We start from the raw sequence: 21,603 nt of genomic DNA on the forward strand, positions 1-21,603 counted from the left end.
TCTCAAAATTAACCCATTACTATGGGGATGATACAATGCTGTTCTAATGTGTTTGATGTAAGCCATTTCAAAAACTTTGCATTTTCCCTTCACACTAATTGGGTGCCATTGTCAGTCACCAACTCCTCGGGATACCCTTCCTGTAGGAAAACTTCCTTAAAAAACTCAACGACAACGTATGTATTCACAATGTCCATACATTTAATCTCAGGTCACTTAGTAAAATATTCAATCAATACACACACATACTTAGGTGTGCTACCAAAAACACCATATGGTCGAGATATGTCAAAAGTCAGTTTATGCCATGGCAAATTCACTGTGGGTATTGGGTCTTGTCACTCATGATGCATGCACTACACTCACCGACATGATGTTCCGCTGCCCTATCAACCCCCGGCTACGGGAAATCCTCATGTAATCTGTGCTTAATGGCGCCAATATGACTATCATGAATCAAAGTTAGAACTCTTATGCACAACATCAAAGGAACAACTAACAGTTCACACCTGTGTAGAACAAAATTAACAACCTCCAACTCATCAGAAACGCTAAAATAAGAAATGCAACTCTCCTGAACACCTTTAGTAGATGGCCAATGACTGGCAACAAACTCCTTTTTGTATTGTATCGTTCTCAGCCTCACTTACCAATTCTTCCACCCACTTCCCTTCTGAAAGGACACCAGTCATAGCATCATTAATGGAAGTCACTACACACACCACAGTCAAGTCATCTTACATCTCTGACAGGTATCCAGATTTACTCAATGGTAATCTTGACAAACAGTCGGCAAATATATTCTTGGTGCCAGTTACATACTCTAACCTATACTGAAACTCCTGCAATCTATATTGCCATATGGCAATACGGAGGTTGCCCTTCTGCCCCCACTAAATATGTCTACCAATGGCTTATGATCTGTGCTCAAATTAAAACTGTTGCCAAACACACAATTCCTTAAAAACTGTACATTACACCACAAACCAAGAGCTTTCTTCTCTATTGTAGAATAAATGGGTTTAGCACCACTCAAAGCCCTTGATTTCCTCACCACCTTTGGTCTGCTTCTTTGTGAGTATGACCCCAAAGCCCAAATTGCTGGCATCAGTGGAAATGATACAAGTGTCATTGGCATCAAATGGTTAAGAAGGGCGTGCCCCCACAACATCATATTTAATTGACTTAAACACACTGTCACACTCATCACTCCAAACATACTTAACATTCTTCTTAAGCAACTCCCTTAAGCAGACCATGAATTTGGCATAATATTCTATTATGCCTAAAAAACGTCTAAGTTGGATCTAAGATTTGGTGTCAAATAATTTATTACATTTTACTCCATTTTTGTAAATTGGTAGAGGGTCGTTTCTTGTGTTGTGTTTTCATTTTATTACTGTTTGAAGTGCTATATAAATACTATACACATTGCCTATAAGTTAAGCCTTACTACTTTTGTGCCAAGCTACCAGAGGTTTGAGCACAGATTAAGGTAGCTGAAGGTTACTTCACTAGTACTTAGCCCTAGATGGTGGAAGTGTAGGGTGACTTCCAATACTTAGTCCTTGATGGAGGAAGGGGATTGTAGGGTGAATTTAACTATTCTGGAGGTTGGGGTGTAGGGTGACTTACACATACCCCAGTATTGTCCTTTCCCCAAATCGGCACATGGAGCACTGGAATATTTCATGTGTCCCTTTTCAATGCATTGGTCATTTTAGCAAATGTATTAAAAATTGTGCATTAAATGCACTTTTAATTTCATTTTTTTCAAAATTATCTTGGGGGCAGGTGGAACCTCCTATCAAAATCTTACTTGTGAAAGGCTCCCTTGCCGAAATTCAGATTGGGTATTACATCTGGCTTTCAGCAGTGCCAGTTCAGGATTCCGGTGGAGCCAATAGAGTAAGTGGGTTGAGCCACTGGAGTGAGTGGGTGGCCCCAGGGGAAGTGGGTGTGGCTACCAAAAATAAATTGAGCACCTGGACTTAATCATTTACAAATGAAGCCTTTTGCTTTTCCAATGCGTTTTGCTGACTGCCGCCGCACACCAAATCAAAGGGTGTGTCACCTCTTCGGAACCAGAAAAAGTCAGTGAAATGCCCAATACTTCTTCACTCGTAAAGGATGACGATGCTGTGAGTGGTTGTTTGTATGTTTATCGATGCCTGACTACCATCATACGTGTTTCAGCTGTAAACAGCCTTGCTCATCCATGCCGAGGTGCCATTGCAACCATTTATTGTTTGTTAAAATCATGATGTGCAATTAATGGCAAGTGAAAACAGACTGGTAATTTTTTTTCAACAGTTCCTAAGTCTTTCTTCTAAGTACATGATTATAGAACAAATAATAAAAAATCCCTCATATACAGCTTTGCATTTCATAACATGATTAGTAATTTCCCATTTATTGAAAATCATTTAAACATCACGCTATTTAAAACCAGTATTGAGGTTATGCCTGTATTGGTGGTAAATACCTTTTGTTCTTAACCTATGAGCCTCTAGCAACAATATTCTCATTTTAAACTTCCTGGTCGCATCCGCCATACATCATACTTCCTTTTTCATGTGATTCTGTTTAAGTGGGTTTGCTAACTCATCTGCTCATGTTACTCCTATTTTGTTAATTTTGATGCATTTTAGAAACCAGTCTGCTAGAATGTGCCCTATGTGTGCTGAGTGTGAATTTAAACGATGTTAGTATTTCAGATATTTCTTAGTTGAAATTAAAATTAATTTTGTTGTCCTTACTAGTCTGAGTGTTGTTGACCTATTTACAAACAAAATTGCATTTAATTATAGGTTTGTGTAAAGATCTTCCTCCACATTGAGGCCACCAGGGGACCTGGCGTCTAACTCAAGTATATAGCATGACTCAGTTGTTTCTCGCTATTTCCTCCCCGAATGTTAGGGGCCATTGCATTAATTATGCAGTATGCCAGGCCCTTTGCTTGGTCATGTGTCTCTTCAAAATGACGTGCCACTGGATAGCTTTCATCTTGATTCCTAATGGAACGTAGGTGTTGTAGAATGTGCTTATGGACTGCCAGGATGGTGCTTCCAATATAACACATACAACACGAATATTCCAGTAGGTGCACTACGAACTCCATTTTGCATGTGTATTTTCCTTTGATTTTTGTTCGGGTATGTTGATAATCATGTTTTGGGTATGGTGATAATCATGTTTTGTATGTTACATTTCGTACATTTTACCTGATTTCCTGCTTAACCAAGTTGCTCCTTCCTTATTGCAGTCTATCAGGTTACTGCTCAGATCTAATTTGCACATACTGCTTATCAGTACCTGTCCCATTGATGTGGGTCGTCTAAATATAATAACAGGTCTGCATGGTGTTAATTTGCCCTTTACTGGATCATTTTTAATAAAGCACCAGTATTTATACAAGATAGCTATATACATGATGCTGCTTGTTGGATGCAAGCTCTGTTAACAAGGGAGTCACACTGGGCTATTACAAATGCCACATTTAGTTTGCTGAGGTCAGTCTGTTTGCAGAGAATGTGCTTACTAAACTGCTGCATATGAACTGCATGTGAACTGTTTGTGCACTTAGTGCAGGTGCTGTCTCTGTCTCTCCTCCATTCGTCACCAGTTTCCAAACAACACACATTGTTTAATGCTTGCATTTATGTTGTACCCCATCACTCGGTATGGCCTTTAAATCTCAGTGAAAAAAGAAAAACAAGTTCATGACCCTCTAAAACATCTCAAAGGTCTTATTGTCATGTCAGACCAATGCTTTAAATAGGCAGATACCCGTGAGATACTCATCCTCAGCTTTGAAGTACATTGCTGACTTCTCAAGCTGGACTCTAACCTTATTTGTAAAACTTACTTTTTGATCGGGGCTTTTAGCCTGCCCTCTTCATCCATTGGCCTGCGACTGTATCATTCACATTTTCTTCCACTCATTATATCACATTGCATGAGGCAATGGGTCAGCCCACGTCAGCCATTGGCTAACTTTAGTATGATTAAAGGCCCTCTGCCCTTTCACGAAGAACACATTCTCACAGAAAGAAGTTTCCTTAAGTGCCGGGTATTATGTAGTAATGTATGCCTTTTGGATTCAAAAATATTTTTTTCTTTTAGACAATGTTTTCTTTTTAGATTGATATGGGCATGGCACCTTACGCTACAATAACATTTTGCAAAAACCATAACAAAACAACCATTGAATATGCCAATGGGAAGGGAGCGAGGCTGGTTTCAGCATTTTTGCTAGGGCTGTTTTTGTTTACCGATCTGGCCCTGGTTCTTTCCTCTTTTCTTGATGATCTACATTACTGATTAGGGTTGCGGTCAGAAGTCCGACAGCCATCCCTTCGGAAACAGGACCGCCCCGACTTGCTGTCGGCGGTTCCACCGTAAGAATTACAATGCGACTGTCATCAAGGGGGTTGCAAAGTGTATTTTTGGCATTGCAGTCCAGTACAAAAAATGCACATTTTTTCACATCCCAGCACTATGTGACAGGCACCATGCGGTGCCTGCCACATGGTGCGGGGTTATATAGGGAGCAATGTCATAGGTCAAGGGAGAAAGGGGGACTCACTAAGGGCCCCCAAAATCCCTTTCTGCCAGGCTGTTCATTACGGGTTAACTGCCATGAAATGGACATTGTAATCCCTACAGTTGTAGGGATACAACTCCCTCCGATGCACCCGCGGGCTCCTTGTGCCCGTCAGATGCATGGTGGTCGGTCTCTCTAACCACCAGACATCTGCCAGCCATCCTGACGGTGAACACTATTACGATGGCCGTGGGACCGCAACCAACAGGCTGTCGGTGGTAGTCCCATCGTAATCAGGCCCTGAGTTTGCTCTTTCCAAGAGATGTCTGAAAACTTGGCTCTGGTGTTCCTCCTTCTGTCTGCCTCTGATTGATTATTTAAATGTCGGTCTCAAGTATCCATTGGCCCTTTTATTGTTATTGTGTAATGAAATGTCTAACAGATAGCGAACCGAGGGTTGGGGCACAAGCAACCAACCGCACCTAACAATGCCTAAATCTGGGGAAGTAATATTGGTGCAGGAAGACCAAGGAGTACACCCCTCTCTACCCCCTATTTGGAAAACCCAAACACAAGTACAATAATAACAGAGTTCTGCACTCACACAGAAATATTTTTAGACAATTATGAAAATTTCATCAAATAATAATCATTCCTGGTGAATCTCTTCTTATCACCGGGAATGATTATTATTTGATGAACTTTTCATAATTGTCTAAAAATATTTCTGTGTGAGCGCGGAACTCCGTTATTATTGTGTAATGAAATGTGCCTGGCTTTTATCTAATTGTTTATTTTTTCACATCCTTTCCTAAAACACTCTAATGAACGTTGTGCTTCCTCCTCAACACCCGCTCCGCTCACAAGCACGCCATCGAACTCTGGGACCTCCTCAACTCAACCACCCCCGACGTTGCCTTCCTGACTGAGACCTGACTAAACATCACCTCGGCACCAGACATCACCATAGCCATCCCAGAAAGCTACAAGATCTCCCGCAGAGACCGCACTAACGGAGTGGGAGGGGGAATCACCATCATCCACAAGGACACCCTTAGAGTCTCGACCAACACTGACGACACCCTCACCACCGCCGAGCACATGCACTTCCAGATCCACACCGACCCCAACACCACCCTCAGAGGAACACAGACCACCCGGACCCCGACCACAGTTCAGCGACACCATCGCCGACCTTGTCAGCACCCATGCCCTTGCCTCCATGGACTACATCCCGCTCGTGGGCCTGAACTTCCACCTCGAGAACAACAACAACGCCAACTCTACCGCCCTAATCGATAACCTCGCCAACCTCGGACTCAAACAGCTCGTGGCTACTTCCACCCACGCCGCTGGACCCCATCTTCTCCGCAAGTCCCCACGTCTCTTTCAACCACACCACCGAACCCCACTGGACCAACCACAGATGCGTCCACTTCACATTTAGGAATCAACGACTGCGCCGACACCCTCACACCACTCAGGACATCCGCCGCCAACCACACCAACAAGAAAGCCACATGGTTCACCGAAGACCTCCGGACCTCCAAGCGCGCCTGCTGGAATTTGGAGAAGAGCTGGCTCCGCGATCAAACACCAGACAGCTACACAGCCCACAAGAGCGCCACCCGCAGACACCACCGACTCATCAGGACCGCCAAGAGGACTGCCTTCAAGGACCGCCTAGACAGCAACACACACAACAGCAAAGAGCTCTTCAGCATCGTGAAAGAATTCTCCAACCCCAGCTCCAACACCAACGACATTCCCCCATCGCAAGACCTGTGCGACTCACTGGCCACCTTCTTTCACCGGAAGATCACTGACATCCACGACAGCTTCAACACTGCCCCCCCCACTTCCGCCACCGAGACCACCACTCCTGCGACCACCAGCCGCCTGACCGCCTGGTCCAATGTCAGCGACGAAGACACCGTCAAGACCATGAACTCCATCCACTCCGGATACCCATCTGACCCATGCCCACACCACGTTTTCAACAAAGCCAGCACAGCCATTGCACCTCATCTCCGGAAAACAATCAACATCTCCTTCGAGACAGCAACCTTCCCAGAGAGCAGGAAGCACGCAGAGATCAACGCCCTACTGAAGAAACCCAAGGCGGACCCCAAGGACCTCAAGAACTTCCGGCCCATCTCCCTGCTCCCTTTCCCGGCGAAAGTCACGGAGAAGATAGTCAACAGACAGCTGACCCGCTACCTCGAAGACAACACCATCCTGGACCCTTCCCAGTCCGGCTTCCGCAGCAACCACAGCACCGAGACTGCCCTCATCGCCGCCACTGACGACATCAGGATCCTTATGGACAAAGGAGAAACAGCCGCCCTCATCCTTTTGGACCTATCGGCCGCCTTCGACACAGTCTTCCACTGCACCCTAACAGCACGCCTCCACGATGCCGGAATCCAAGAGAAGGCCCTGGCCTGGACCACATCCTTCCTCTCCGGCAGATCCCAGAGCGTTCGCCTCCCACCCTTCCGCTCCAAGACCACCGAGATCATCTGCGGCGTTCCACAGGGATCATCCCTCAGCCCGACGCTGTTCAATATCTACATGGCACCACTCGCCCGCGTTGCCCGACAGCACAGCCTCAACATCATCTCCTACGCTGACGACACCCAGCTGATTGTCTCCCTCACCGAAGACCCCCGCACCGCCAAAACCATCCTCCACAGAGGAATGAAGGCCGTTGCCGAATGGATGAAGGACAGCAGACTGAAGCTGACCTCAGACAAGACGGAGGTCCGCATCCTCGGCTCCACCCCCTCAGCCTGGGACGACTCCTGGTGGCCAACATCACTAGGAACAGCCCCAGAACCCACCGGCCACGCACGCAACCTGGGGATCATCCTTGACTCTGCCCTCACCCAGCAGGTCAACGCAGTCTCCGCTTCCTGCTTCAACACCCTCCGAATGCTCCGCAGGATCTTCAAGTGGATCCCCTCCGACACGAGAAAAACCGTCACCCAGACCCTCGTCACCACCAGACTGGACTACGGGAACGCCATCTACGCAGGAACAACAATCAAGCTCCTGAGACGGCTCCAACGCATCCAGAACGCCTCGGCACGACTGGTCCTCGACTTCCCCCGACGCAACCACATCACACCCCACCTGAGAGACCTGCATTGGCTCCCCGTCAACAAGAGGATCACCTTCAAACTCCTCATCCACGCACACAAAGCCCTACACAACGCCGGATCAGCATACCTCAACAGTCGACTCAGCTTCTACACCCCCACCCGCAGCCTCCGGTCAGCCAACCTCGCCCTCACCACAGTTCCACGCATCCAGAAAGCCACCGCCGGTGGCAGATCCTTCTCCTACCTCGCCGCCAAGACCTGGAACACTCTCCCCACTGGCCTACGACAGACGCAGGACCTGCTGGCCTTCAGATGACTTCTCAAGACCTGGCTCTTTGAGTAGCAGCAGCCCCTTCCCCCCAGTGCCTACAGACCCTCACGGGTATGTAGCGCGCTCTACAAATGATTGATTGATTGAATGAATAAATACAAAACTAAATAAATAAATATATTAAGTGTATTGACTGATGCTGAAGCCTTAGGATGATTCATTCATAGGAAATGGGTAGGGGATTGGCTAAAGCATGTCATTCATGCTAGGGCTGGGTAATTAGGGCATCAGTTACACGAAACTAGATTTTTCACAGAGTTTTTGGTCGTTGCTAAAACCTCACTTTTGGACAGTGTTAGACCTGGCACCACTGGTGTGGGTCTCCCCTGCATTTTTGCCTTTGCCTCCTGTGTTTTTGCTGTGTGTTGGACTCCGTTTTCTAGTCTAGATGCTTTGGGCACTTTGCAACTGCTGTTCAGTGCCAAAGTGCAAGTGCTACCTTTGTAAATTGTTGTTCAGGATTAGTGATTCTATGATTGGCATATTTGATTTACTTGTCAGACCCTAGTACAGTGCACTGTGCGTGCCCATGACATGTAAATCAAATGCTGCTAGTGGGCTGCAGCACTGATTGTGCCACTCACAGAAGCAGCCTGTAAAATGTAACTCTTGCCTGTCGTACTTTGGGATTTTCACCGGTCATGATATCGTTATAACTCCAAGTGGAGTTATTTGTTGCTGCAAGCTTTATTTGAGTGAATAACCTATTTTTGAGAATATCTTAATACCTGTACTGTGGGTTTTTGACATTTGGTCTTGTTTTGGTTTAGATAAAGATTTATTTTTCTGAACTGGTGTGGTGTCCATTTGTAGTGTTTTCACTGTATTACTGTACGTGTTCACTAATGCCTATGAGATAAGCCTGTCTGCTCATGCCAAGCTACCAAGAGGGTGAGCAGGGGTTATTTTAGAAGTGTATCTCCCTTACCCTGTTTAGAAGCAAGGGCGCCGATATTGACAAAGGTACCTACCTCTGCCAACTAGAGACCCCCATTTCTAACAGGCAGCATGGACTTCAGAAAAGCAGAATTATGCAAATGAGATTTTAGGCCTCATTGCAGGTGCGATATGACGCAAAAAACAATCCACTTTTGGGTTGCTTTTGTACCTCTTAACCATTTTTTAATGGGGAGTAACATGCGAAAAGTTCTTTCCCATTGGATTGCAATTGGTATAACCTCAAATGCAATGTCTGTCCCACTCAGTTTCCTCTAGGTCCCACATAGATCAAATTATTCATAAAAAATTCAGAAAGAGGTGCAAACAGCGCCGAATATGGGGCAATTTGAAAAGAGAGAACAAAAACTCATTTCAACTTTCAAATACGTTAATTGGTGTTATCTTTGCAGTCAAAATGGAACATGTTTGTTTACTTTTTTTAAATAAAAATAATCATACCTAAGTATGCATATAACCTAATGGCGAGGGTATGTATTACTCGAAAGCTTTACAATAAAAAAAAATGTTCGCTAAAACCTTGACACTGCTAATAGTTCTTGAGCTAATATCTGATCTAAGCAGCTTTGCCCGGGCTGACAAGATTCTCACACTATCCCAGCTCATCAGAGCATCACATCAATGCTCGGAGCACCACCCACCTCCTTCAAACTCTGTGTGGCAGTTGCCAGAGTTCTCATTCAGGCTCTCCTCCTCCGTGATGATGATGTTCTCAATGTCCTTCATCGTTAAGTGATCCTGGAATGCATGATACAGGATGTGCTTCAGTTCGTCCAGTGTGACCCTCTGCATATCGAACTGTGGAGGACAAAATGGTGGCAGAATTAATCACACGCGTGAAGGGTTAAAGAGCCATATCATGGAATGAAAAAAACTGTTACTGTCAAAATTCATTTGCTCAATTCAATGTTGGTAATAATGGGATTTTTAAGGTATGTTAAGGAATGGATTGCGTGGTACAAGATAGAGCAAAGGGATATTATTTAGGGTTTTTTTCACGTCTCGTTTTTGGAACATGCTGGTCCTGCAGATTCTTGAAGGATAAGTACTATTAGTGCTTGAGTTGTCTACAGAGGATGTTTCTGTTTGCGGAAAGCAGACACTCCTTCCACTAGAGGGAGAAAAACAGTGATACATTGTAACTTCAATTAATGCAATAATCAGTGACCAGAACACTCCACAGCGCTGCAGAGGGGTCTGCTGACCACCAGTTCAGAATTTGGTAGCAGGTCAGAAATCACTGTGCAAGATGTACGCCTCCCAAACATTGAAAAATCCTATACTTTTCCACCCTCTACTCTGTGTGACCATTGAAGACCTATGTCCAATTCTCCCTACCAGGGCCGGACTGGGAACCATAATCAGCCCTGGCAAAGTGCTCGGCGGCCCCCCCAGGTGGTTGGGGGTGCGGCCGAGCAGTTTGCCAGGGCCGGTTTCGGCCGATTTTGTTACAGCGGCCGATATTGCAGCTACGCTGCAAAAACGGCCCTGAAACAAAACTGGCCTCCCAGGGGCCCAAAACCGGCCGCAGCCCTAACGGCCTATCTGGGAGATGCCCGGTGCCCGCTGCGGCCAGTCCAGCCCTGCTCCCTACTGACTTTCAAATGATCTCCCTTAAATATCATTCTGATTTCCATATCCATCCATGGTCTCACTTTCTAATACACTCGGGTGGGAAATAACAAGGTTTTTACCATGTTGAGAATTTACCATGCCTGTTTTATACAACGTGTATGTTTTTACAACTGATACCTCTAACCCACATTTAAGGTAAGTTGTCGGGTGTGGGTGTCTCCCCCCACAAATAAATTGTTTTTAAATGAATAAACAATGTGTGATAATGACATCCATTGTAAAAACATACATGTTGTAAAACAAATGTGTGGTAAAAATGTGGGGTTAAGACTTGCAACCTATTTCCCTGTGTTGTTCCATCGTACAACCTACTCAGGCCATCTCAAATTATGCCCAATAGACTCAACCATGCCCAAATATCCCTTTTCCAACTCAGCATTCTCATAATTTCTCTTTATAGTGTGTTGCAAACTCATCCTGTGCCCCTCCCCCCATTTTAAACCAGGTCCAGGGTCAGTGGTATGGTGAAAACACACATGCACACATTAAGGTACACTAGGGAACCCTTATAGGAGGAAGAGGTGTGGCGCAGCGGCTAGGGCGACTGACGCCGGAATCTGGGGATCGCGGTTCGATCACCGGCGGCAGATTAGCCCAGCACCATGTGACTCTGGGCAATAGCTTGCTTAATCTTCCCGACGGCCCCCAGTGCCTTGAGACCCTTACGGGTGATTGTTCGCACTTTGCAAATGTGGATTATTATTATTATAAATGGCATGACCTACCCTATAAGTCCCAGGTACATATTTGGGTAGGGTTGATTAAAACGACCTTTAAGTCCCTTGTATAGAGTAGTGCATTCCAGATTAGAAACCAGCTGCCCTTTCTGCACTTGCATGTGCGCACTGCCGAGAGCACAAGGTCATTTTAACAGCAGCACTGTGTTGTAGCACTACTTTTAAATGTAAATTGTGCTTAAACTCGACTTTGGTGGTAGGGGAACTTAAAAAGTGATAAACTACAGTAATCTGGCACATTAGATACCCCCACAGTCTCCCATAAGTGTCCTAGGGGTGGGGGTCATGTAATTATGAGGTGTGCCCTTATAAAAGAGGTTTTATATGGGGATAGAGATATTGCACATTTCACTTCCCCCACTGTAGTAAGGTGCTTCCCAATATCGACGTGTATGCTAGGAGCACTGTGAAATGAGAAGCTACACTATCTTTGCATATTGAGGGCCCCTGAAGTCTCCCCTAGGTGTCCCAGAGGTGGGGGGTCATGTAGGTTTAAGCAGGGTCCATATAAAATATATTTTATAGGCCCTGATGTTGGAAAAATTGTACATTTTATTTTCCCCATTCCAGCTCCCCAGTCACATAGGTTAAAGGCAATAGTTTATTAATGAATTACTATTGCTAGGAATTCACAAAATATATCATTCAAGGACTTAGAAGACTGGTATTGATAAATCCAACAATGTGCTATTTTTCAATTTATCCGAAAGTAAACAGAAAATACGTTATAAGACTTTCTTGTCTGTAAGCCAACATGCAGCCTTCCTGTGGTCTCCCCTGATTGGTCAGAGTTAAGTGGATTAGCCATGCTGCTTTGATGAAGTGATAATTGGCACCCAATGAGAGAGGTTATCTGGTAGGAGAGAGCTCTGCTACACACAAATGCAAGAGCAGGAGGGAGGGGTCATAAAGAATGAGCTTCAATGGAAGAATGAGACAGGCAGAGAAGGGCAGTTCCATCTCCCCCATCCCCTGTGACAAAGCCAGATGCCAGGCTTAAGGAAGGAATTTGCAGATGTTAGGGGGAGGAGAGCTATTGAAATGAGCCATACTGGAGGTTGGTTCAACTCGTTCTTGCTCTTCTTCTGAGATTTCAGCCATATTGAATTTTAAGGGAATAGTGCTTTCTGGGAGATCATTATGCCAGACTTTGGAGGAAGTGGTCATGCTCTGGGATGTTGACCTGCACCTCATTAGACAGGTATGCACTCCTGCTTGACCCCAGAGAACACTGAATAAGTATCTGAGCAGAGCAGAGCCTCTCAGATCTGCTACTTGAAACTAAGAGAAGAAGTAGGCTTGCCAAGCTGGAAACTTTATTTGAACCATCGGGCCCTGCATTCTGACTGACTGTGTCTGCTGCATTATCTGGGATTACAGCCCTTTGGATGTACCTTGCTTCAAGAGGAATAAAGAGTGAAATCCCTGAAAGATACAGATTAACAGAGTTTATCTGGACCATCACCACCAATAATCCCTAGTCTGGAGTATGTCCAGTGGATTTGTAAGGGTTTTGTCCAAGTGGATTGTGGGAATTGATGTCTCAAACTTTCAAGGAGCATCCTGGAGATTCCAGACATTTGGATTGGGCTTTGGATTCTTTAGGACCCCGGAGAAACTTCAGGAAAAAGTTCCAGAAGGTTGGAGAACTTTGGAAAAAAGCTCCAGTGGGGGACAGACTCAACCGCGAGAGCCAAGGCAGCGACCTTCAACCACAAGCCGGCCTGCCATGCTGGTTCCTCCCACTGAAAAGCTTGTGAGGTCCGACTTCCAGAGTTTCACCGGGAGCTTCCTGGAAAGCGAATCCTCGCCGAACCTAGACTGGTAAAGAGCATCGAGGGACCCTTCCGGTAAAAGCTCCAGAAAAGTTTCTAAGTCCAAAGGTAAAATCGCGACCGAGGTCTACCACAAGAGGTATCTGAGCAGGGCTTCATTGTGGTTGGCCTGAAACTTCCAAAATCAATTCAGTTAAAACTCTATTTTCACGGGCGTCTTGGTGTGTTTGTGATTTTTTTTTCTTCCTGTTAATCACAAACACACCAAGACGCCCATGAAAATAGAGTTTCAAATGAATTGATGCACCAACCTGCACAACTGAAAATAGCTATTTATGCAGGTCCCACCGCTACCTCCAGTGCCAGAAATTTTCGAATTAGTAGGAACATCTCCACACATAAGAACACACCACGTCCATGTCCTGACGAAAACCCCTGACTGCTTACGGGGTTGGAAGCATGTTGACAACAGCATCTGGGAAAAGCAAACCCTATTGGCTTAGGAGAAGGCTTAATTAATTCCCTCCATAGGCCACTATCAACCAAATTCATGGGATACCCAGAGCTGTGCATACAAGCAGGAGTACGCATAGTGATAGTAAGCTGTGACTTGCTACTCCGCCTTGATGCTGTTTTTGATTTATGGACTGGTGCTTTATTTACCCCTTTGTTTTTCTGTAATTGTCCTTTTGATTATACACAACTTATCAATGTATTAAACACATTTGCAAATACTGTTTCATATTTGTTAATTGTTTTTGAATTTCCTATGTTGAAAAATGTCATCAGTTTGTGTTGTCCTTAATGTTTGACATTGATTGAATGTTGTTGCATTTATGGAATAACTCAGAAAAATTGTGAAATAAATCACAACAGCCTATGCATTTATTCCATTGGCTCTTCTCTAGATTAAACTTTAAATAGTAGCTACTGGATACTCTCAAGTATATAATTATTAGTGGTCTAATCCAGTCAGCTTAGGACCCAAGCTTTCCTTAGGTTAGAGATGACCAATGTGGGGCTATAGGTTTCTAAGTGCTATATAGGGCTAACTCCTCAAAAATTCATATCTCTGGTTCTCTACACTAGATTCTTTTTCATTTTGGTGTCATTTTAAAGATACAATAATTCCTATTTTTATTAGTTGGTGCATGATTTTTATTCTGTGTTATTATTCACTGTTTTGGTGTTTTTAAGTTAAGCCTGTTTGCTCGCAGCCAAGCTTCCAAGGGTTAAGCATGGGAATCCTTTCCTGAGCCCTAGACTGTGTTAGTGGCCTTTTTGCCAGTGGTAGATGCATATTTACCACTACTTATAACCCACCTTCCAATATGGTACCTGTAGGACTTGGCCTTCTTGGCTAAAGTTCCCTAAACTTTTTGCTTACCCCCTAGACCGTTTTCCTGACATAGAGTTGCCAATTTAGATGCTTTGGGTACTTTGACACTGCTGATCCGTGTCAAAGTACAAGTGTTCCCTGTTTAAAGTGTAATGGTAATTGGTTGGCCATGATTGGTATGTTTGCCTTACTAGTGATGTGCACTGTGTGTGCCAGGGCTAGTAATGCAAAGGCGCACGGAGGAGGGAACTCAGGCCTGCAGTGTTGGGCCTGTGCATAGTTTGCTAAGTTGGCATGTTGTCCTGACAAGTGCAACCACTTGTCAGGCCTTACTTTCCCTTTTTCATACACATTGGGCACCCCTGTGGTAGGTCCCGGGTAATCCCTGGGCAAGGTGCAGTGTAAGTAAAAGGCAGGAAATATACTAAGGTGTGTGTTATGTCCTGACAGTGAAAAACACTCCATTTCGTTTTTCACTGCTGAAAGGCCATCCTGCCCATAGCACAGAATGGGAGAGGCTCGGTGTTGTGTTTGTTAGCCTAGTTTCCTATAAGTTTAAAATGGAGAGGTGAAGTTTAGTATTTTTGAACTCACAGTGTCATAACACATCTTTCTGTGAAAGTGGGTTTGTCACTGTGTGTTCAGAAACCACTCTTTTAGAAAGTGGCTGCGTTTTGTGCTTTAAGCATTTCTGTATGTCTGTGCTGAATGTGGATTGTCTGTCTGGATCTGAGAGGTGAGAGGAGCTGGGGAAGTTCTTGAACCAAGGGAGGGGTTGAGATGGCACCAGGCTGCCCTGCATCTGGAGAGTAGGGGGAGGAGAAGCCCGGCAGGTGAAAAGGCCTGGGCTGGTGCTGTAAACCAATTGACCCATCTCCTGCTGATTGATTAAGGATCCAGACCCCCAGTATCAAAGGGAAAAAGGTGACACTGGGAGGGAGGCACCCAGAACTGATTTAGGCATGGGTCAGGGACCCCTGAGCACAAAGAACTTCAAAGACATGAAGGGGTATATCTAAGAGAACTGAAACCCCTAGAGTTTGGTGTAGTTTTGAATGGCAAAATGGACAGGTCGAGTCTGCAAAGGCTTTGACCTCTTTCGTGGTCAAGAAGAACCTCTGCCAAGGAAGAGGTTGCTGAAGAGACTGCAAGATAGGACTGACCCTTGCTTCGTGATCTGGGGCTGGCCTGCAGTTTTCAGTTTTTATTAAGGAAGAGACTGAAGGGACATTGCAGTGGGTGGTGCCCCCCCTTCTTGAACAGGACTGTGCTTCATGCTGTGTCCTGAACCCCAAGGGCCGAGGTGAGCTGGCTCCCTTCTTGGAAACACAGGACCATAAAAGGTTCCAGAGAAGTCCCGAACAACGCGGTGTGCGCGTGATTTTGCAACTTGAGACCCTCGGAAGTTGTGCCTTGTGATCGTGGGCACACAGGAGTAAACTGAGTCTCGGACACGCAGGGTGTGTGTCGTGGTGCAAGCCAAGGCGTTGGTGAAGAGTTCCTGGTCGTTGTGTGCACCGAAGGAAGAAATGAGTCTTGCACACGCAGGGTGCGTGTCGTGGTGCAGCTGTGGCTTTGGTGAAGAGCGCCTGGTCATCGTGTGCATGGGAGAAGAGAGGAGACTCGACGTCCAGGGTGCGTGTCGAGGTGCAAGCCGAGGCGTTGGTGAAGAGCGCCTGGTCATCGTGTACACCAGAGAAGAGGCGAGTCTCGGACGCGCAGAGTGTGTGTCGAGGTGCAACCAGAGGCGCTGGTGAGGAGTGCCTCGGTAGTGTGTGCACCGGAATCAAAGCAAGTCTCCACAGTGCTGAGTGCGGGTCTCGGTGCCCACTGAGACTGCCGGAAGGAGGGCCAGGTCATTGGGCTCTCGGAGTGAAACAGTAGCAGCCCAGATCGCTGGCCCGAGCTCGCCATGCCCATTGACGGAGTTCTGGATCAAGGCCCAAGTCGCTTAAGGAGGAGAGGAGATTGGGATCGCACCCCCCCAGGTAACGTGGATCACCACCTGGGGTGGGGCGTGGGCTTGAAGGGACACTCTCTCGGCCTCTCGCTTCTGTCAGCTGCGCGAACCTGTTGCTTCGGCTTGGATCGAGGCCTGTGTTGGCCCAGGGAGGGGCAGTACTGGGGCCGGAGTGAGAAGCGGTATTTTTGTGTCATCATTGATCCATGTTCGGGGCAACTGTTAATCGAGCACCTAGACTGTCGTATTACACGTTGCATTATTGCTGCTAACAAAATATCGAACTGTCGTATGATGCCTGACCTCATTTGTGCCTGATGAACTACATGCTTGGTGCGCTACACACTGCGTTATTTTTCCCTTGCAGAGTACATGATTGTAACGTGGCACATTGCATTATCTCTTCATCGCACAGTACATGATTAACCGTGGCGCATTGCATTATTTCTTCATTGCACAGTACATGATTGTAGCGTGACGCATTGCTTTGTTTCTTCCTTGCACCGGGCATGCTGGTAGTGATACGCATTGCATTATTCCTTCTATTGCAAAGTACATGACTGTGGCGCTACGTATGGCATTGTTTTTCTATTGCACATTACAGGAGTATACCGTTACGCATTGCAGTATTTATTTTCTTTTGCAACGTGTGTGATTCTAGCAATACGACCGACCTAACCTTTTGGAAACGGTTAGAAGTAAGCTTAACTGTTGCTTAGAAGCGGTGATTGGGATTAGAACCTACCAATCCACCGGAAGGAATACTACACATTATTATATGTTGGTTTTATATCCTGTGGTCATATCTTATATCTTCTTATATAAAGATTATACTCATTTTAAGAGAGGGTTTGAACTCTCCACCACACAGATATTTCTGTCACCTCTGTCCCTCACTGGGGTACTCACTAGGACAAAGTGCATCATGATTGCCCTGTGGATTGCTGTGTACTAAGTGTATCATCCCACATCCTGTCCACCAACCTTCCCGCAGCAGGGTAGCACTAGAATAGTTCCATGCAATAATTTAGGTATAATTTGTGTACAGTATTTCTTCTTGACTATTTTCCGAAATACCTACACAAAAATACTAATGAAAGTTTTACATTTATGTTAAACTAATCCTCATCCAAGTTCTCCGTAGAGCAAATAGGTGTTTGATATTGAGGGAAAGGTGACAGAAGTTCTCAGCTCACAAAACACCGACTCTTATAGTCTGCTTCTAAGGGCTATGGCACTTGATAAAGGCCTGCTTCCTGAGCTATAGGAACATGCCAAAGGCATAGACCTAGGTTTAGGGATTTATAAAGTGCATGGCTACCCACAGGCATCCCAGCGATGAACAGGGAGGGGAAAACATCATGCGAGATCTGTAAGAGAACAGCCACGTTTGGGGTTACATTAAACATGATATGATCCAAACGGAAGAAAATAAATTCTTGCGCTCTCTTCTTGGCCTTCCACATTCAACCGCTTCCTATTCAGTACATCTGGAACTTGGGATTGGTTACATAGCAGATATAATTAAACTAGCTCCAATACTGCTATGGATCAAAATATGGTTAAATCCGAACCTCTCCCTTAATCATAAAATCCTAAAGGACTGCATTAGGTTAGACAATAGGAACAAAATTCAGTGGTTGTCTAACATAGAAATGTTAGCCGCATACATGGGGAGACCAGACATTTTTTCTAACCCAGAATCCCTATGTAAGGCTGACCTTGAGTGGGTAAAATCTAAATTAAGGGAGGCCGAGCGGGAGGGAGTAGAACTCGGTAAATCTTCTGTCAGGGGGCATGTTTTGGTAACCCTGTCCCCAGGAATGTCATTATATCTGACAATAGTATCCAATCCTTTCCATAGATGGCTGTTGACCAAATTGCGGTTTAACCAAATACATATGGTCCTATGGGATGTGGAGGGTTGGAGTAGACCTGAAGATGTTGCCCCTTGTAAGTCCGACGACTTCTCTCCTCAAGACACCACGCACTTTATGTTTTTTTGTTAATTTTATAAACATGCCAGGAAAAGGTTTATTATCCCATTGTTAAAAAGTATGAACTTTATTCAGTGCAAGCCAGCCCTAATGTTTTTACACTTGGTAGAGTCTCCATTAATTATGTTCTGTGTTGCCAGCTTTCTTGCAGCGTCTGTTAGAGAGAGGAGGGTCAGACAAAAAACTGTACAAGACACCGATCCCCTCAATTAACAGACAATGAATTTGTATTAACTGCTTAAGTTGGCTATGGTCGATTATGAATTTTCATTGTTATTGAATAGTTTTTATCTGTATAATAGCTATTTATAAGATTTTTAACATTTTTGTATATGTATAGCATACTTTTATGATTTTAATTAATCGAATAAAGTGGTTTTTGACTTGACTTGAACAGCCACGTTTTGAGTTCTTTCCTAAAACACTGTTCATTCTTGATTAGCCATAGCTCTAGATCCAAGCTGTTCCAAAGTTTGGGGACCTGGTGTGAAAAGGATCTTCCACCCCATCTTGCTCTCTTGACATTTGGTGTATTCATCAGGAAAGTAGCTCCTGACCTAAGGCATCTACCGGGGATCTATAACAAGGGAGAGGTCCTTTAACTACTGCTATAGTACAAATCCGAAGGGCTACAATGCTTTTAGACCACTTCATCACCTGCGGGAAGAATTTATGAAAATAAAATGTAGAATTAGAAAGACAAGCATTGGAATGTTGGAGTGAGTAGATGGTGTGTATCAGCCGTTATTAGCCTTAAGCCACTTTGTCGTCCTCATTGGAGTTCCCAACATTCTAATATTAAAATTAATTTTAGGAAATCTTAAAACTTGGCATCTCTTAAAAAATTGTTGAATTGAAGCTTTTGTCTCAGGAGGGTATTGAAAAACGGTGCAAAATGGAATGAAAATCAGTATGGAGAAATCTAAGTTATCTCAAAAAATGCAGAAAAAAATTGTGTTTATTGGAGACATGGTCAATCCGAACAAATGTGTTGAAGAATGTAAACATCGTAATTGCAAATAAGTAACAATGTTAAAGATCTGTAAGGCTGACATAGGAATAGCTTGGTATTTTCAGCAACTAAATTTTTATGACTATTATTTGGTGGATAACGAGTTCTAATGGAAGGGTAACACTGCTCTTGGGATGATATGGAGCTGAAACATGGGACGGAGAGAACATGTTCTAAATTAAACAGGGAGAAACAGAATAAAAGAATGGACATTTTGGAGTAGGACTTCTATGCCAGAGATGATTAGTGCTCCACCACTCCATCATTGGATGTACTAAACATTCCAATGTTCTAATATGCAATTATTGTCCAAAAAAGAGGGTAATTGTTGGTAATTCTTGACTGGGGTGGAGGCAAATGGCCCAAGGCAAATCTGAGGAACCATCAATACTTTTCCTTTGAATATAGTAAATCTGCAGTATTTGGCCCTGGGTTCACCTGTCACTTGCTTAGATACCCCTACTTATTTTACCATGAGTGTCCTGCATACATCAAACTTAGGCTAAAATCTCAAAATGTGAAAACAAGTTCCAGAATCTTCAAGGATCCACAAGAGTCCTGTCAACAGAGTTCCTACACTTCTTCTAACAACATGGTACCCCACATCTGTGGATGGACCTATCACCTGAGACATGAATGATATCAAAATTCAACATAGAAACATCAAGATCTTTCCTTTGAATTACAATCATTCTGTGAATGAGGTTAGCTGTAATGTTTAGACATGGGGTAAGCCCACACACTGGAAAACCACAGGCATTTCTGAAAACTAGACACCTGGAGAAGCTGAAGTTTAAGTGGATTGCATGGATTCTAACAAGAGTTCTTAGTTAGACTGTCCTGCAAACATAAAACCTGACCTAAAATCATAGATTTTCCCACTATATCTGAAAATGAAAATTCCCGGAAACTGCAAGGATTAACAAGCATCCTCCCAAACATCATTCTTACACTTCACCCAATGAAACAGTTCCCAACTTGTGTGGATGGACCTGATTTCTAGAACAGGAAAGGCCCCGAAATGCAATGTGGAAGCATCAAAAATGTTCCTTTGAATTTCAATTACTCTGAGGGTGTGGATAGATGCAGTATTTGGGCTTGGGTTTGGACAACACCCAGGGAAACCTCTTAAGCCCAGGAATGTGTGAAAACTAGACACAAAGGGAAGTCCATCGTAAGGTGACTCTCAGCAAATTTAAATGTTTAGCTAAAATTACACAGACAATCTCAATTTTCAAGGGTGTTAGCTCCATTATTCCAGCTACTGGAGAACCCTATCAGCTCCAGAACCTGTACACCGCCAATCCTATTCGGATTCAGCTCAATTAAACTGCCAGGACACGACTCCAGCCGCACCACCTTGGATTCCTCTGTGGTCGATCAACCGGATCTTTCAAAGTTGCTCAAGTTGACAGAGTTTAATCGGTACCACGCCTGGCCCAAATGCTGTAGCCATCCACCATGCAAACTGAAGCGAATGGACTTTTAAGTGGTAGGTATATTTGAAGTAGGCTGGTCTTACTATTCGGTTTGCTGGTGCAAATTCTGCCATTTCACATGTTGTGCGAAATGGCTGAAATTATGTCATTTTGGCTGCCCACGTACTTTACAACTGCTCACACAAAAATGCATTTGCGGGAGCACAAACACCAAGCGAACGCAAGTGGCCATTGTTCATGGCACTTGTGTTTCTTGCTCAATTGTTTTTGTGCAAAATTCCTCTTTGCATTCAAAATGGGCATGTCGATGCATTTCACACTAAAATACAGCACTAAATACGTTTTTTTCAGTTCACATAGCTTTGCTGAGATTTCACATAATCACAAAAAAGGATATTGAACAAATTTAATAAATACCTTCTTTGAAGGAATGTCTGAGTACAAATAGGTGCTTGGTCACACGTGAGCAGCCTAGATTCCTCTAGGCTTTAGAAATGGCAAAAGTCCGCTTGCACCCAGAGATAACTAAAATAAAATGCCCTGCAAATAATATAATTTCCTCACACTTTTGTGACAGGTAGTTCCATAATTTGCAGAGAAAATCAAAGGCCTGCCACACTTATCCCATTAATAAAGTTACCCATATATGTCTGCCTCCAGGGTTCATTGGCAGCCATAAAAACCTATCAAACCCAGACAATGCTGAATCCTAAACACAGGGGAGTACACAGTGGTGTGGATCGCTTGGATTCTGTCCCCTTTCGCCGCCAG

The 21,603-nt window shown here is 44.5% G+C and overlaps 1 protein-coding gene across 1 annotated transcript in view; it reads right to left on the bottom strand.

Moving 5' to 3' along the window:
• The window catches only part of CALN1 (calneuron 1), a 1,196,285-nt gene that overhangs the window by 96,850 nt on the left and 1,077,832 nt on the right, over positions 1-21,603 (bottom strand). The window contains exon 4 of the mRNA XM_085649815.1: positions 9,580-9,736. Coding sequence (XP_085505941.1) covers positions 9,580-9,736 — 157 coding nt within the window. The remainder of the gene's footprint in view (positions 1-9,579; positions 9,737-21,603) is intronic.

Source organism: Triturus cristatus, chromosome 3_2, assembly GCF_964204655.1.
Source record: "Triturus cristatus chromosome 3_2, aTriCri1.1, whole genome shotgun sequence".
NCBI classification, from domain to species: domain Eukaryota; kingdom Metazoa; phylum Chordata; class Amphibia; order Caudata; family Salamandridae; genus Triturus; species Triturus cristatus.